At 41.1% G+C, this 17,412-nt stretch overlaps 2 protein-coding genes across 5 annotated transcripts in view; both read left to right on the forward strand.

Annotated features, from left to right (window-relative positions):
- Positions 1-9,331, forward strand: part of NMI (N-myc and STAT interactor) — an 80,476-nt gene extending 71,145 nt beyond the window's left edge. For all 4 annotated transcript variants that reach the window (XM_081814457.1, XM_081814456.1, XM_031029310.2 and 1 more), the window contains 3 exons: positions 41-227; positions 1,097-1,203; positions 1,969-9,331. In XM_081814457.1, the coding sequence (XP_081670583.1) occupies positions 41-227; positions 1,097-1,203; positions 1,969-2,172 (498 nt within the window). In that variant the 3' untranslated portion in view covers positions 2,173-9,331. The remainder of the gene's footprint in view (positions 1-40; positions 228-1,096; positions 1,204-1,968) is intronic.
- Positions 9,332-11,863: 2,532 nt separating this feature from the next.
- RBM43 (RNA binding motif protein 43) overlaps positions 11,864-17,412 on the forward strand; it is a 10,031-nt gene continuing 4,482 nt past the window's right edge. The window contains exons 1-3 of the mRNA XM_081815484.1: positions 11,864-11,996; positions 14,891-15,101; positions 15,882-16,075. Of these exons, the coding sequence (XP_081671610.1) occupies positions 11,994-11,996; positions 14,891-15,101; positions 15,882-16,075 (408 nt within the window). The 5' untranslated portion in view covers positions 11,864-11,993. The remainder of the gene's footprint in view (positions 11,997-14,890; positions 15,102-15,881; positions 16,076-17,412) is intronic.

Consider the following 17,412-nt stretch of genomic DNA (forward strand, 5'->3'; position numbering starts at 1 on the left):
TTGTCTCACCCCTATTGTTGAATATGAAATGATTTCCCAGGTTCATGAAGAATACTCTACAGTGAAGATCAATGTTACTGACATTCCTGATGGATTGCCTGAAGATCAGATGAGGGACAAGCTAGAACTGAGCTTTTCTAAGTCCATAAACGGAGGCGGGGAAGTGCGATGCGTGCAGTATGATAAGCAGTCCCGGAGTGCTGTGATCACATTTGTGGAAACTGGAGGTATTTGCCCATTTAGGCAGTTAAAAAACACTTTACCATTTAAATTATGTTCTGCCATTTCTTTTCTTTTAGATTTTTATTTATTTATTTGACAGAGAGAGAGAGAGCAAGAGAGCGCACAAGCAGGGGGGAGCAGGAGAGGGAGAAGCAGGCTTCCCATGAGCAGGGAGTCTTGACTCGGGGCTCGATCCCAGGACCCTGGGATCATGACCTGGGCCGAAGGCAGACACTGAACAACTGAGCCACTCAGGCACCCTTTTTCTTTTAAAGACTTACTTACTTATTTATTTATTTATTAAAGCTTTTATTTATTTGACAGAGAGAAACACAGTGAGAGAGGGAACACAAGCAGGGGGAGTGGGAGAGGGAGAAGCAGGCTTCGCAAGGAGCAGGGAGCCCGATGCGGGGCTCGATCCCAGGACCCTGGGATCATGACCTGAGCTGAAGGCAGACACTGAACTGATTAAGCCACCCAGGTGTCCCTATAGGTATAGTATTCTAATCATAATTTCCAGTTATACTTCTTGAGCAACTGGGAAACTCGCAGTTTTGTTAGGATGATGGGGGGCGGGTTACTTTTTGCAGATGGTTATTTTGCATTTTCTGTAGCTCAAGATAGATCTGTCTGAGGACATCACAGCTCTCTGCACTGATTGCAGTGGATAGTTCAAGACAGAAAAATCTATTAAACCCCATTATTGTTGGGTCTTGTATTTTTCAAAATTATGTACTGTGAAGTGGAGTGTAGAATTTTTAAAAACACTCAGTTCACTGTTTACTGTGATGTTCTGTTTGAAGAAAGTTTTAACTTTGGTTGAAAATGTCTATGTTATAAAAAAGAAAATAATTTTAAAAAAATTTACTTCTAGTTGCTGACAAGATTTTGAAAAAGAAAGACTATCCGCTTTATATAAATCAAAACTGCTATAGAGTTACTGTTTCTCCATACACAGAAACACACTTGAAAAATTTTCAGGTAAAGTCATCTCTTTTCCTTCATTTTGGGAACTTACAGCTCAACCCCACCCCACAAAAAATAAAGAAAAAGTTGTGAGTCTGTTCCTGTTGAATCTTATTAGTGAGCAATCTCAAAAAATAGTTTCTTCATATCTGCTTGGTGCAAAATAAGTTTGTCTTTTAAAAAAATACTTTAATGCAAAACTGTACCTTATTTAATTTCTTACATACTTTGTAAAACCTGAAATTACTCAGGTAATGGTATAATATTTTTATTTGTGGAGACATAGCTACATTTCTCTTATGTGTCTACTATTCTTGGGCATTAAAAAGAATTCTTCCCGCTCATTTTCTCTGAACTCATTATCTTCACCCCAGACCTATTCCTTTTTTTCTATTCCTACTTAGGTATTAAGTGGCACCCCCATCTATGTAGTTCACCATCCTGAAAGCTACAACTCATGCTGAATTCTTCATTTTGCTTCACCTCCCACATTCATCTGGTCACTCAGTCTTGTCACTGGCCCCTCTGGCTACCTCTCTCACTGGTCTTTCTGTCCATAGAGATGCCCGTCTTTCCGCTATTCATCATAATGCCACCAGAGTTATCTTTCTGAAATTCAGATCTGACTCGGATATTCTCTTGTGTGAAACATCTTGCTGAGGCTCCTGGTGTCTTCTAAGATAAGGTCCAAGATATGAAGCAGAGCTTTATAAGTCTAAAGTTTTGCAATTCAAAGCTCTTAGAAAATTTTCTATTTATCTTTTTAATTTTCCCTTTTAGGTATTTTCGGGAATATCGGAGAGGACAGTGCTTCTGACTGGAATGGAAGATCTTCAGATGATGGATGAAGAACTTTTACAGGATTTAGTTAACATTCACTTTCAACGGAAGGCGAACGGAGGTGGAGAGGTGGAAGTGGTCAAATGTTCTCTAGGTCAACCTTACATCACGTACTTTGAAGAAGAGAGGAATGGAATGGTCTGAATATTAGAGCCTCTGAGCCCAAATCACTGTCAGTTTGACAAAAATGAATATCCTTTTTCCTTTAAAGAATGAAGACTTTAATTCTTTAGTGGCCATCTATTCTTAGATACAAAATATATTTCCTTGTTTTTGAATTGTTCTTTGTTTCAAACTCTGCTGCATGCTTATAAATGCAGTAAGTGCACTGCATTAAAAACAGTTTTATTTGTTCATAAATTATGTGGCTTGGTGCCATGTCCATTGAAATCAACCATAAGTGATGCAATTGTCCCCCTGCTGTGTTGGCTCCTTTGGTTATGAGCATGTGGGCCAATTCTCTTTTGGCCCCAAGTCCACCAATATGCAGACTTGACTCCTCACATTTCCCAAAAGAAATGTTACATTCAGCTGTTTGTGATTTCTGTAGACTTTGACTTTCAAGGGACTTCAAGAGCAATCATTTCCCACTTTCCCATTATAGCATTTTCCTCCACAGCCCCATAGGTATTTTTCAGAGCTGAGTGTGGTCTTTTTACTTAAAATTTTCTTCGCCCAGAGTGCCAAGTGTCCCGATTCTTTCCAAAACATCTTCTCCAAATAGAACTTGTAAAGACCATAATTTTCTTTCTTTTACACTTAAGATGGAAAGAATGTTTAACAGAATGACATCCTTGGAATAAAGGGAGAAGTAAATGCAAAGCTAGTGGCTCATCACTCGTCAGGCTAGATGCTGAGGAACCCCTGAGGCTGAAAGCGGAGGAGCTGCCCTGTAGGGGCTTACGTTTTAGTTTGAGAGACGCCCAGTCCATTAGCATCCCACTGGTTTTAAGTTGTAGAAACTAAACAGTGAGAGGTGAGGTTCCTGTTCAGAGGAGGTAAAATTCTCTTTGGTAAAGAACGTTGGAACAGGGGCGCCTGGGAGGCTCAGTCGTTAGCGTCTGCCTTCAGCTCAGGTCATGATCCCAGGGTCCTGGGATGGAGTCCCACATCGGGCTCCCTGCTCTGTGGGAGGCCTGCTTCTCCCTCTCCCACTCCCCCTGCTTGTGTTCCCTCTCTCGCTGTCTCTCTCTCTCTGTCAAATAAATAAATAAAATCTTTAAAAAAAAAACAAACGTTGGAACAACGTTTATCCTATACGGTGTGTTCCATAAAGAGTCAACAGCAGAAGTAAATTCATATTAAAATGCTAGCAGAAATGAAATGCTTTAGAAAATCTAAACCTAAACCTACCCAGTGCTGCCTGCCATCTAAAATAAAGGGAAAGTTAAAAAAAAAAACAAAAAACAACTTGGTTCGCTTCTGATTATTTATTTTTAGATTTTAAAGTTGTTATGCTACCGTTAGAAGTACTTGTTGCATTCACATTTCTCTTTAGAATGAGAGATGGTGCCTAAAAACTGGGCAATGTATAATAACTCTTCATTTTCACTGTTTTAGGGAAAAAAATCATATGTCAGTTGTTCTTTGGGAACGGCAAGATTATTTCAAGCCCCTCAAAAGATTAAGAAAAATTTAAAGAACCTATTTAATTTTGATTGGTACGGTTTCACCGACACGGAAGGTGTCATTTTTAGTCGGTGGCAGACTGCCAATCAGGAAGAATTTTTTCCTAACATTTGGGACAAGGTTTGAAATAGTCACTTTTGTTTCCTCTGGGGGCCTTCTTCAGGCCGTAAAATAGATAATCTCATTCAATTCTAAATATACACAATGGTTTTTTTAATAAATACTACTTATTGTAGAAAATGAGACTTTTCCCTCAGGCTCCTTTCACCATTCCGCCCTTGTGTGATCTGGCGAGGTCTCAGAAATCAAGCACTGGCTACCCTGCTTATTTCTAGAGTTTTAGAGATTTTGTAGGAGCAAAGTTGCCTTTGAAAATTTACCAGAAGATACTGTGTTGACTACTGCATATTAAGTTCGAAAGCCTAGACACTGTCAGCCTATAAGTCAGGAAAGATGAATATGTAGAATCACAAGTCCCTCTTGCCCTTTGTGGACTTATCAGTCAAGATAGCCTAGGCTGTGCTGTAATGACAACCTCCTGAATCTCAGGGGCCTAACAAAACAAAAGTTTAATTCTCATTCATGTTGAATGTCCAACACAGGTTGGGAGGGGAGTCTTTTTGTCCTAATCACTTAAGGCCCCATCTTGAGACACACTTCCAGAAACATGGAGGTGCGGAAAAATGAAGTCTGCAGAGTCTTGCACCAGGAATTAAATGCTGTCATTTAGAAGTGACGATGTCTTTTGTCTCACATCTCATTGGCCAGAAATAGTCATCTGACCTCATTTAAACAAAAAGGGACTGGAAAATTCGGTCTTGTAAAAATGAGGAGAACCAGATACAGTTGAGCCAGAATATTAATGAATGTAGTCTTTCCTGTCCTACTGATCATCAATATTTGGATCACTCTTCTTCATACGCAAAACACACATCACCCATACCCTAGTGTGGAAAAACCAAAAGTTCCATTAAGTCGTGGTATCAAACTCAAAGTGCGTGAACTCTAGGTGGTACGTGGTAGTTTCTATATCAAGTCTGAATGTTACTCCCCTTTATCCAGAGACCCCCACCCCATGGTAGATAGTAGTGGAACTGGAACAAGCGAACTGCAATAAACTTGAATTTGGAAAAGGGGATGAATGGGGGACGTGTATTCTGGGCCAAAGCCATTCTGAAATCTCGCTGAGTAGATATATGCTTCATACACCTTGAGTGTGGAATTTTGGGTAAGCCATGATTCCACTCTGGAAATTCTTCTCTTGCTCATTGTCTGTGTAGCTCCTGGGCATTCTTCTTTTTCCATTATTCTCCTTTTCCATATCTAGAATATATCTTCTTGGAGGCTGAAAACCTTATTCATTCAGCACACTATCTATGATCAATGTTTGGTACCAAAATTTTTAAAGTTTTGAGCCATCACAGTCTCTTTACTCTGGCTGGTAGCTAGTTAGCTGTTACACTTCAAAAACTTAATAGGCTTCTAATCTATTTTATTTTGGTCAGTTTACATGTGCTAATAGCCAGATTGACAGTTTTTTCTAGACTCACTTTTTAGAGTTGCTATAATTCTCTGCTTTCTTGGTCCTATTCTTCTCTCCCTCTCTTTACTTAATTGTAGGTACTTTAGTCTATCAGACCACTTTTAGTTTCTTTTCTCTGAGCCAGTTTGTCTAACTGAAAGGGTTTATTGAATTCTGTTTTGAATTATTGTTTTTTTGTTGTTGTTGTTCTGAGGGACCTTAATCTGTTCAGCGATCCAAAGCTTGATTTGATTATTGATTTGATCCTTGCAATAAAGCAGAGTTCTAATCATCCTTTGTTACTCAAAGGTTTTGTCATTTGAGAATGAGTATTGTTTCTTCCATCCTATAAATTCCCATATTTCTGTATTTCTCTATTCCCTTTCATTTTGGCTTTCCAACTGGCCGATTCTTTTCTAAGCTCATTCCTTTTTTATATTACTTTGTCAAATGCACTCAATAGTAACAGACACATGCTACTAATTTTGTTTTTCACACCCTTTTTAAAAAAAACTACAAGCTAATTAGGTACATTATCTGCCTTCCAAGCTATCACATGTGACAGTTTTACCAAATGTTTTTCCGCTACATAATATGGATCACCATCCTTCTAATCTCTGATAATTATTTTCTAATTACCTGCCCCTAAACCAAAGCCATGTATTTTAGATTGTGTTGGGGATTGTCTTTTTTTTTTTTTTTCTTTTGACTGTAGCAATGCTCCAGAATACCAGTTCTGTATCAATCAAGATAGATTATATGATGCTGGTATGGCAAATTATCTCTAAATTTCGGAGACCAAAACAACAAAATTTTACTCCTTGGTCATGCTACATGTCCATGATGGGTCAACAAAAAGAATGCTCAGGGTAGACACTTAGAGGGACCCAGACTAACAGCAACCACAAACTTTTTTTTTTTTTAAAGATTTTATTTATTTATTTGACAGAGAGAGACACAGCGAGAGAGGAAACACAAGCAGGGGGAGTGGGAGAGGGAGAAGCAGGCTTCCCGCAGAGCAGGGAGCCCGACATGGAGCTCGATCCCAGGACCTTGGGATCATGACCTGAGCCGAAGGCAGACGCTTAACGACTGAGCCACCCAGGCGTCCCACTTTTTTTTTTTTTTAAAGATTTATTTATTTCAGAGAGAGACCGCACGAGTGGGAGGGGCAGAGGGAGAGAGAATCCCAAGTAGACTCCCTGCTCAGCAAGAGCCTGATGCAGGACTCCATCTCAAGACCGTGAGATCCAACTGAGTGGAAATCTAGAGTCAGAGGCTTAACTGACTGCACCACCCAAGTGCCCCAGCAGCCATCAACTTTATTGCTGGATATCATGCCAAAGGAAAAGAGCTTTGAAGGGTCTTGAAATAGCAATTAAATTCTTGGTCCAGAAATGTCCTTTTCATTCACAACTCAACCAGAACTAAGTATGTGGCCCCACCCAACGATAAAGGAGCTTGGATGTTCAATCCTACCACATGCTTGGAAGGCAGGAAGCCAAAACTGTACAATGAATAGCATTAATGATATCTGGTTGGTATTGAAAAAAAAGATGCTCATTCTCGAAAGATACACAAACTATAATGAAGATAATAGTCATCAAAAATCCACACCCAGGGGCACCTGGGTGGCTCAGTCAGTCAAGCGTCTGCCTTCAGCTCAGATCATGATCCCAGAGTCCTGGGATCGAGTCCCAAATCGGGCTCTCTGCTCAGCGGGGAGCCTGCTTCTCCCTCTCCCTCTATCTACCGCTCTGCCTACTTGTGCTCTCTCTGTCAAATAAATAAATAAAATCTTTAAAAAAAATACACACCCAGATAGTGGTAACATTTTTAAGTCCTCCTTTCCAATTTTTTCTCCCAATCATGTATCACATTTCATTTTGTGAATATAAACTATTTCTAGGGTTATTATTTCTCTATTGTAGGACATTAAGATTGTTTCCAATTTTTCACATTTATAAGTGCTATGATGTATATAAACCGTTTTATATCCTGGAATACAAATCTTTTTCTGCAAGTTTAATCTTATTTCAAGGTGATAATCACTAGGTTGATAGGGTGAAGGATACAAATTCTTTTTAAGGATCTTGGTACGTATGGCTACAGTTGCTTTCCAGAAAGGTAGGCATCAGTGTGTACTTTTTTTTTTTAAAGATTTTATTTATTCACTTGACAGAGAGAGAGAGACAGCGAGAGAGGGAACATAAGCAGGGGGAGCGGGAGAGGGAGAAGCAGGCTTCCCGCCGAGCACGGAGCCCGATGTGGGGCTGGATCCCAGGACCCTAGGATCATGGCCTGAGCCGAAGGCAGAGGCTTAACGACTGAGCCACCCAGGCACCCCTCAGTACTTTTATTATAAGTACAATAAGGACTATTTCATCGTTCCCTTTCAGCATTGAGTACTATTCCTTTAAAAATGATTTTCTTCTTATGCTATTTTTAGAAATCTTCACAATATATGCCACATCTTATGAAATTAAATAATTAACAAGATACAGGTGAAATATCCAGTAATGGGTTTTATTTTTGTTTTTTTGGTATCACAAAAACACCCAGGAAAATGTCAATTTGATTTTACTTAAGCGATGATTCAGAGCAAAGTACAGTGAGATGGGAGGCCTCATAACTGGGGCTGTAAGAGATTAAAATATTTTTTTGGATGCAGTTTCAGTAATAAGCTGCCAGAATTATTTTGACCACATTTGGAGTCATGCTTCCTCAAGGATTGTTTGGCACATTAGGGGAAGACAAAAGTTTTCCTTAACCCTCCTAGGGTCCCTGGCTGGGCCTGAATATTAAACTGATACAACCAAATTAACAGGAGAAAAGCACAGAAATTTATTTACTATAAATTTTATGTGATATGGGAGCCTGCATAAGGAGATGAAGACCCAAAGAAATACTTAAACCTGAGGGTTTCTGTGCTAAAGTTGATGAAAAGCATAAAGTCATAAAAAGTTGGAGATGATAGGACAAAGAGTGTTAGCTAAGTGTAATAAACAAAGGGAAACAGCAAGACCTTTTCATTCAGATTCCTTTTTGTGTCCTTTTGTCTTTGGAGATAAGGCTATTCCTTTCTTCTGGATACAGAGAGGAATGAGGGTTACATAAAACACAGGACGGTTTTATAACCTGCTTCAGGGGAATGTCAGAAAGTCCTTCTTGCACATGTCCTTTCTCTTATTCCCCCAGTTTGAAATATACAGTATGCCAAATGGCCATATTTTGGGGGTAGCATTGTCCTGCGCCCTGTCAGCATGTACAAGCTGGAATAGTTGGGGCATACAAGTCAGGTTCCATGGCACATATGGGTAGACCTGCCTTCCTGACTCTAATCCTAGATCTCTTGTTATTCCCTGGAGAGGGTCCCAGCTTGGATCATGGTGCTCATGTCCATTTACAGTTAATCTTTGTTCCCACCTCCAGCCCAAGGCACCTCTTTTCTGCTTTCTCTTTTCATATGTTTGTCTTTTCTGGTTAAACAGAAGTATACAACATGTGACCTTTTGTGTCTGGTTTTTTTGCTTTGCTCGATGTTTTTGAGCTTCATCTTTGTATCATGTATTAGTATTTCATTCCTTTTTATTACTGAGTAGTATTACATTGTGTGTATATACTGCATTTTGTTTATACTTCGAGCAATTGATGGTCATTTGGGTTATTTCTGCTTCTTGGCTATTATATATAATGTTGTTATGAACACTGGCAGTCTTAGTTTGGACATATGTTTTCATTTCTCTTGGGTAGTTATCTAGGAGTGAAATTTCCTGGTCATGTGGTAAATTTATGCTTAACTTTTTGAGAAACTGCTAAACTGTTTTAAAAGATGGCTGTAACTTTTACTTTCCCATCAGCAATGTATGAGAGTTCTTCTTTCTCCACATTCTTGACAACATGTTATTATCTTTTTGATTATAGCCATTTGTGGAGTGGTATGTCATTGTGGTTTTAATTTGCATCTCTTTAATGACTAATGATGCTGAGTATATTTTCATGAGCAAATTATCCGTTCATGTGTCTTCTTTGAAAAATGTTTATTCGATTTTTTGTCCATTTTTAAGTTGGATTGTCTTCTTATTTTTGTGTTGTTAATAGTTCTTTGTATAATGTAGATACAAATCTTTTATTAGATGTGTAATTTGCAAATATTTTCATGGTGTTCTTTTATTCTAGTATGCTAGGTGATATTGCTGAAGAAAATTCAGTGGCTTAAAACATCAGAGCTTTATTTTTCATTCCCACATATTTTGTTATGGGTCCAGGCAACTCTCTAGTGCAAATGTGTTCTGCGTATTAGCTCAGTGGTGCACATTTCCTTAAATGCATTCTTCCATGAGCACCAAGGCCAAGAGGAGAGCATTGGAGACTCTTGTGCTGCCAATGAAGTACCTTCACCAAATACGAGACATGTCAGTTCTCTTCACTTTCATTGGCTGAATGAATGATATGGCCTTGCCTAAATCAAAGGCTGAGGAAGGGCAATCCGTCCAGTGCCTGAATTGAGAAGATCAAGCGACATTGGTGAGCAGTACTAATGTCTACCATGTGGGGGGAGACAAGTGAGAAAAAAATAAATATATGAAGATATTTTTAGAAAGGGGTGATACTATTAAGACAGAATAACAGGGTGATAGGGTAACAACTTGGGGGGACAAATTCAGACGGGGTAATCAGAAGCAGTCTCTCTGAAGAGGGGTCATTTGAGCTAAGACTCCAGTCCCAGCAAGGAGTCATTAAGTGAAGATCAGGGAGGAGCTATCCAGACCTGGACAAAGAACCAAGGGTAAGGGGCGCCTGGGTGGCTCAGTGGGTTAAGCGTCTGTCTTTGGCTCGGGTTATGGGATCGAGTCCCGCATTGGACCCCTTGCTCAGCGGGAGTCTGCTTCTCCCTCTGCCTGCCGCTCCCCCTTGCTTGTGCGCGCTCTCTCTGTCAAATAAATTAAAACAAACAACCCCCCCCCCCAAAACAACAACCGAGGGAAGAAAAGACACGAGTTAGATGGCTTGTTATGTGGTCAGAAAAGAGAGAGTGAGGAAAGTTTATGGGGGTCTAGCTAGAGAAAGCAGATCAAGGCCATTTTGGTTTCCTGGTGAGAAATGTGAATTTTATTTAAAGTGCAATGGAACTTAAAGTAAAAAATAAATAAAAAAACTCAAAAACAAATGTACAGTATTAAAAACAACAGTGTTTATTTTTTTTTTAAAGATTTTATTTATTTATTTGACAGAGAGAGACACAGCGAGCAAGAGAGGGAACACAAGCAGGGGGAGTGGGAGAGGGAGAAGCAGGCTTCCTGAGGAGCAGGGAGCCCGATGCCGGGCTCAATCCCAGGACCCTGGGATCATGACCTGAGCCGAAGGCAGACGCTTAACGACTGAGCCACCCAGGAGCCCCTAAAAACAACAAAGTGTTTAAACAGGGAACAAATCTGATCTACATTAAATAAGAATTGTTCAGTATGTGGTATCCAGAATGAATTGAAGGGGAACAAGGCTGGGTGTGGACGATCTGGCTGGCGAAGGTGGGGTTGGAGAGAGTGTGTGTTTATGGGATGTACTAACAGAGCTAAGGAAAAGAGGAATCACAGAAGACACGCGAGTCACGAGCTTGGGCTCCTGGGTGGGTAGTGTTATTATTTACTGAGAGGGAAGAAAGGGTGGAAGGAGAGTTTTGCTTGGTCTTGTTAAATTTCACACACTTATTACACATACAAGCAGGCATTTAGATATAGGAATCTGAAGAAAAGTCTGAGTTGGGGAATTACATGTAGATTTACCTCATCCCGATTTAAAATCGTCAGTCTTAGGCCTTATAGATGTGCCATCAGCCATATAATAAGTGGCTCTATTCATGGACTGAGTGAAAAAACTTAAATAAATTACACATATTAAAGCAATGCACAGTTGGAATTAGTGTACCGTATCTTCGTTCCACTTGTGCACTCTAAGTTATACTTGAGTTCTGAAAGTGGAACTGCCAAGTGTATGCATTTTCACACTTCTTTTTCAGTTTGCATTTTTGAAAGTGGTCACAATCCTTAGAAGTGTTTGCACCTATCTAGGCTTGCAGCAACACAGATGCTTCCTCACACTCTGGCTAACACTGGCTATTACTACACTTTTTAATTTTTACCAACCTAATCGTGGCAAAAAGGGATCTCATTATGACTTCAATTTGTATTTCTTTACTTAGGAGTGGAGCCAAGCTTCTTCATGTTTGCCAGCCATTTGCCTTTCTTCTTCATGCTCTCTTTGACTTCGAAGCCATGTAGGTAGATGACCTGTGTCCCCCTGGGTGCCGGACTCTGGAGTCTGAACACCGTGGACAAGATGGTGAGCTCTCTGTTGACAGGGACCCTGCGCTTTTCAACCCGTGCCCGGTGCACCTGGCCACCGCGCGACTGGCCCTGGGCAGGCAGGTGAGGAAGAGGAGAAACAGGTGTGCTGTGGTGAGAAGTCCCACGACTGGGGAGCTGAGGGCGCAGAAAGAACTGAGCACGGGACAGACACAGCCCCCGGAGAGTCCCGGGATTACTGCCGGGGATTCCTGCTGGCCCCCCTCCAGCGCGGTCGCAGAAGTTGTGAAACTACCGAGGCAGCAGCCGGCCCAGGTCGGAGCTTCCGCCCCGAGGCCAAGAGGCGCAGAGCAGCAGGATGGGGTGGAGGGGCCGTCCTTTCCTCGCATTGTCTCCAAGCTGGCGGCCGCCAAAAACTGAAAGCAAAACCTGCCTGCCGGGCCCCGCCTCGTGGCCCGCGCCGTGCTAGATTTGGGCCCTGCCGGCAGCCGAAGGCGCGTCTCTCCTCCGCCATGGCAAGTTGCTTTCGTTTTGGATTTTGCGGGGCAGGGTCGTTCCCGCCGGGTTACCACGGTCCCCCAGAAGGGCGCGGAGCGGGGCGGGCGGGGGTGCGCAGCTGTCCCGGGCGGCGCGCGGAGGAGCCCGGCGCTGGCGGAGAGCCACCTGCCGCGGAGAAAGACCCGCCGGCAGACCTGGGCCTCACTTCTCTGGCACCTGCTCCTGGGGCGGTGCTGCGCCGCGCCTGCAATTCCTAGCAGGCCGTGTGAGAGAGGCTCAACTCCAGGGAACGCCTTGCCACCTCCCGCACCCGGCATCTCATGGTCGGGGACAAAGCTTTCTCGTCGAGGAGTCCCTTCACAGGCTGTTTGGGCTTAACTGTCGCCTCCCACTTCTTGGGGAACAAGAGCGGAGAGAATTACCCAGAAACCGAGGCCACTGTTTCCTTTTGAAAAGCGCCAGCAAGAAGGATTCGAGCCAAGGATTCGAGTTGTGAAGGCATCCTCATGTCTTGTCTGCATTAGTGGGAATTCTCTTGTGACCTTAGTTCTTTCTCCAGGCACAAAGGGCTCTGTGTTTTCACCATCTGTGCTGGTTAGCAAGTTCAAGATTTAGCCTTCCGTGTTCTTTCCATCAAGCGCTTGAAAGCAGTGTCTTTAAGTGCTAGGGTCCCGGAAATGCCAAAGCAGTCGTGAGGTTCCAGTACGATTTTGTTTATTGGCAGCAGTAAAGGCAACGTCAATGAAAATAACAACTAAATTTTTTAAAAAGAAATATACACGAACACAGGGAATGAATCTAATTATTTCTCTCTAGTGCCTTACTTACAAACTCACAGTTTTTCTTTATAGCTTTTTGCTTTCTGACACTATGGTCGAAAGTGTCTTAAAATATATTATTGATACTGGGAAAATGCTTTCACCTATTATAATAACTCTTGGCCAAAATGCTGCTCTTGTTTCAAAATCCTGTATCTCTGTAGTAACTCTTGAGGGGGTTATTTCTGAGACATCTCTTTTTCTTAATGCTGGATAGAAGAGATTAGTAGTCATCAGGGAGAATTCCTTTGATTTCAAAGATAAATTAAATGCAGACACTTGAATAAAGAAATATGGCATTAGAATTGATGAGGGCAGAGGTGCAGTAACATTTTCCGAATTTAAATTGATTGGAAGTTTTTCTGAGGTTGACGAAAGGCAACAAGGAAGCTCAGTGACTAGCCACGTAACCATTGGGATTGGTGTGGGCTATCATAGCCAGTGTTGTATAGAGACAAGTCTGTGAAGTAGAATTCCTGAAAAATCTGAAAAATCTCTTGTCATTTCTTTTCCTCTGCTAGGAGGAACTATTTTGGGATTATTACATCATACCATTTGGGACTAGGATGGAGGAACGCATATATTTTTACTGTTTCCTACACAGTCTAGTTGTGAATATTTTAAGAAACTGTTTTCCTAGGGCGCCTGGGTGGCTCAGTTGGTTAAGCGACTGCCTTCGGCTCGGGTCATGATCCTGGAGTCCCGGGATCGAGTCCCGCATCGGGCTCCCTGCTCATCAGGGAGTCTGCTTCTCCCTCTCCTGCTCCCCCCTCTTGTGCTCTTTCTCTCTCTCACTCTCTCTCTCAAATAAATAAATAAAAAAAATCTTAAAAAAAAAAGAAACTGTTTTCCTCCATTAAAAGTATCTTCTGTAACAAATACTCAATAGATTATAATGAGTTTCGTTTTCAGGAGAAACTCCCTTTGTTTTATTATTATTTTTTAATATAATTTTTTCTTTTTTTCTCCGTTTGTTTTGTATGTCTCAGCTTGAGCCATTTTCATCTCCTGTTGTTGTGAACTCTTCTTTTGCATTTTTAATTAAAGTTGACCATTAATTAAAATTTGACCTCAACCTTTTTTATTCTTATACTTTCATTTTAAGGTGCCGTTGGGATGAACAGGCTGTTGTGTACCTAGACTGTTTTCTTGACCTGGGAGGTCAAAAGTAGCTTGCTTGTCCCCAGTGAAGTCCTATTCTGAGTACAGAGTCCTCTGAGCTGAGAGCCCAAAACATCTTTGTGATCTGTTAACCCTTACTCAGGCTCATGAGATATCCTGTCCTCCCTGAGGGTAATTTAGGATAGATTAAGTCTGAGCTTTGGTATAATCAGGTTGGACTACCTATGTAAGCACTGGGAGCAGCTTATGAGTCCACTTCCCTAAATGGGCTGGGGAACAAATCAAAACATTGAAATAGAAGCCCCTTACCTGGATAATAGAAGAAGTTCAAGAGAGTGAGCTCAGGGAAGGATCTACTTGTAGTTAGTACTTTGTGCTCAGTATGGTGGCAGGGTCTGCAATAGCATATGGTCTCAGTAGCTGAATTCCATCTCAAATAGGTGCAGGAGGGTAGGATTTACTCCATTGCAGCCCCAGTATTATTGCCAGGGTTTTATATTTCTTATGGTGTCTTTTTTCTAATTCTGACCAAAAAAAGTAGGGGATATGTTTCTTATTGGCTTATATACTTTGGGACTCTACAATCAACAAAACATACACCCATCTCCAAACTCCCATATTTTGTGGTTAGCTTGATTTGTTTTTAAATTTAAATTTTTAAAATTTTATATCTCTGATCTCTTCCTTTGTGACTGCCATTACTTTTAGGCCTTTCTAAAATCAGACAAATATTAGCCAGTGCTTTCCATTTATAAAAAAATTAAGAGTTCACTTTTTACATTTAACCCTCAAATTCATGTGGTATATAATGTGAGGCAAGGATCTATCCTTAATTTTTTTTTCAAGTATCTAATCAACTGTACTAGCACTTTTATTGAATAAAATAGCCTCTCCCCCACTGGTGTGTGATGGTGCCTGTATTAAGTTGAATCTTATTTTTATATTTAAAAAGCATCCTGTTTCTCTTACAGGCATCAGGTTTGAAAGGCAAGGAATCCAAAACTTCTGAAAGAACAGCTGCAGTTGCTGGTCATTCGGTTGGCCTTTTTAATGATAAATTACTGACCACAGTAGTGAAGACTCACTTCCAGGATATTAAGAATGAAAGCAGAGTTGTTGAAAATGTGATATATCCAACAAGAACCAGGGGAGTTGAAAATGTGACCTTCAAAGGAAAAAAAGGTATTTCCAAATCAAATTTTGTAATCTTAGAAATACTTCTGCAATGAAATTAAAAACTGAATTTCATTAAAATGATTCATGGGATTGGTAAAGTTTAAAGTAGCTTTTTGAAAATATTACTCTATTCTGAATATAAAAGTGGTACAATATTGCATTAACAAGAATATATGTGAAAATGGTTCATGATAAAGTTGGTAGTAACTGCCAAATTCTTGAAGACTTCTTTCCTTTTATATTTGGAATCTGTCTAGATCTTGGGAAAAAATGTGATACATTTTATTGTAGAAAACCTGTGGGGCGCCTGGGTGGGTCAGTCATTAAGCATCTGCCTTCTGCCCAGGTCATGATCCCAGGGTGCTGGGATCGAGTCCCGCGTCTGGCTCCCTGCTCTCGGGAAGCCTGCTTCTCCCTCTCCCGCTCCCCCCTGCTTGTGTTCCCTCTGGGATCATGACCTGAGCCGAAGGCAGATGCTTAACGACTGAGCCACCCAGGCACCCCAATAAATAAAATCTTAAAAAAAAAAAAAGAAAACTTATAAAATACAGAAAAAAATCCCCACAAAAATAATCCATAATCTCACAAACAAGATGACTTGCTTTGGGAATTTTCAAGTGGCTTCAGCAATATAATCATACCATTTGCTGCTTTCTGTTCAAACCAACAAAAGGATATTTTAATATAGCATTGGCTTTATCACTGGTAAAGTTGGACTGCAGAAATGTGGCTTGGATCTGAGCTCAGATGGAGCCATTCTGTTCCTCACCTCCACCCCTGACATAGGTGAGGACGTGGGGTCTGCAGAACAAATTCATCCCTTCAGGCTCATGGAGGGGGGCAGCCTTCTCTACAGTTCAGTGACTGGCAAAATAAATTGCCAGAGAAAGATGAGTCTCCATGCCAGCACCTTGGAGGTAAAATACCACATGGTATTGGGAGCAGAAGAAAAGACCTTGCTTTGCTTGAGGGAAGATAGGATTTAGAGAGAGACCTAAGAGACTATGGATTATCAGAGTGCCTTCATCTGTCACCATTAATTCAGTCAAATCCTTCCCAATGGGGATGTTCAGGTAGGGATGGCAGGAAGGGCTCCTTATTATTTCTCTCAGGGGATTGAGGTGTTTTTGGAAGTTAATATTTCAAATGTTGAATTGGTAACTCAGAGAGAGAAAGAGAAGGCTCGTTCATTCATTTGTTCACAAATATTTATGAGTGCTTATTATTTGCCAGGCCCCATTCTAGGCCTTCCGGATACAGCAGTGAGTGAAATAGGCAAAATGTTTTCTTTCCTGAAGCACACATCTGTGCAGGTGGACAGATAATAAAAAAGCAAATAAATGAATATATATTGCATTGGGAGTTTTATTAATTTGCATATTTATAAATTATTTATATATTTATATTTATTTATGTTTAGATAATTATTTGTGTATATTAACATATAATGTGAGTGCTATGAAAAAACATAAAACAATAAAGGGAAAGAATGTGATGGAGAGGGCTATTTTATTAGATAGAGTGGATAGGGAAATATTCTCTTTAGTGACATTTGAGCAGAGACCTGATTGAGGTAAGGGAATGCGCAGATAAGGGGGAAAAACATTCTAGGGCAAGGGAAGGACTAGGAAAACTTTTCTGAGAGGGTAGCACGCTGGGCATTTTGAAGATAGCAAGGTGGCCCTAGGGCCGGAGCAGAGTGAGCAAGGGGGAGAGTAAAAGGAGATGTGGTCAGATGGGTAGCTGGGGGCCAGTTTATATTAAGCAGCCTATAGGTCAAGGCAAGGTGTCTAGATTTTATTCTGGGTGAGAAGGAGGGTTTTGAGCAGGTGACTGACGGAGTGTGACTGCCTTCTCTTAGGTGATCACTCTGGCAGCGGTGTGGAGAGCAGGAGCTCGTAATCGTTGCTGGTTTTGGCTAGGGTGTTAACAGGGCTGGTGATTGAGAACTGGTGGCCATTCAGGATGTGCTGACAGATTAGGTGTCATTTTCTAAGATGTGGAACACTGGAGGAAGAGTACTTTTGGGAGGGGGGATTGTTATCAAGAGTTGAATTTCAGTCATTGAGATGTTTACTTGGAAAATGAAGTAGAGATTTCCAAAAACAAAGGAAAGTCAAGGCCAAAGATAGAATTTGCAAGTGATGCATCTAGAGGTAGTATCTAAAGCTGTGGGATTGTCGAGGTCAACCCTTGGCTGGGTGTATGTTTGCTAAGAGGTACAAGGCCTTAGGCCTGAGTCATGCCAACATCTAGAGAATGGGAAGAGAAAGAGAATTAGCAAAGGGTACAGTGAATTTTGAGGAAAACCAGGATA

The sequence above is a fragment of the Leptonychotes weddellii genome, chromosome 3 (genome assembly GCF_054177405.1).
Source record: "Leptonychotes weddellii isolate Sample4059 chromosome 3, ASM5417740v2, whole genome shotgun sequence".
NCBI classification, from domain to species: domain Eukaryota; kingdom Metazoa; phylum Chordata; class Mammalia; order Carnivora; family Phocidae; genus Leptonychotes; species Leptonychotes weddellii.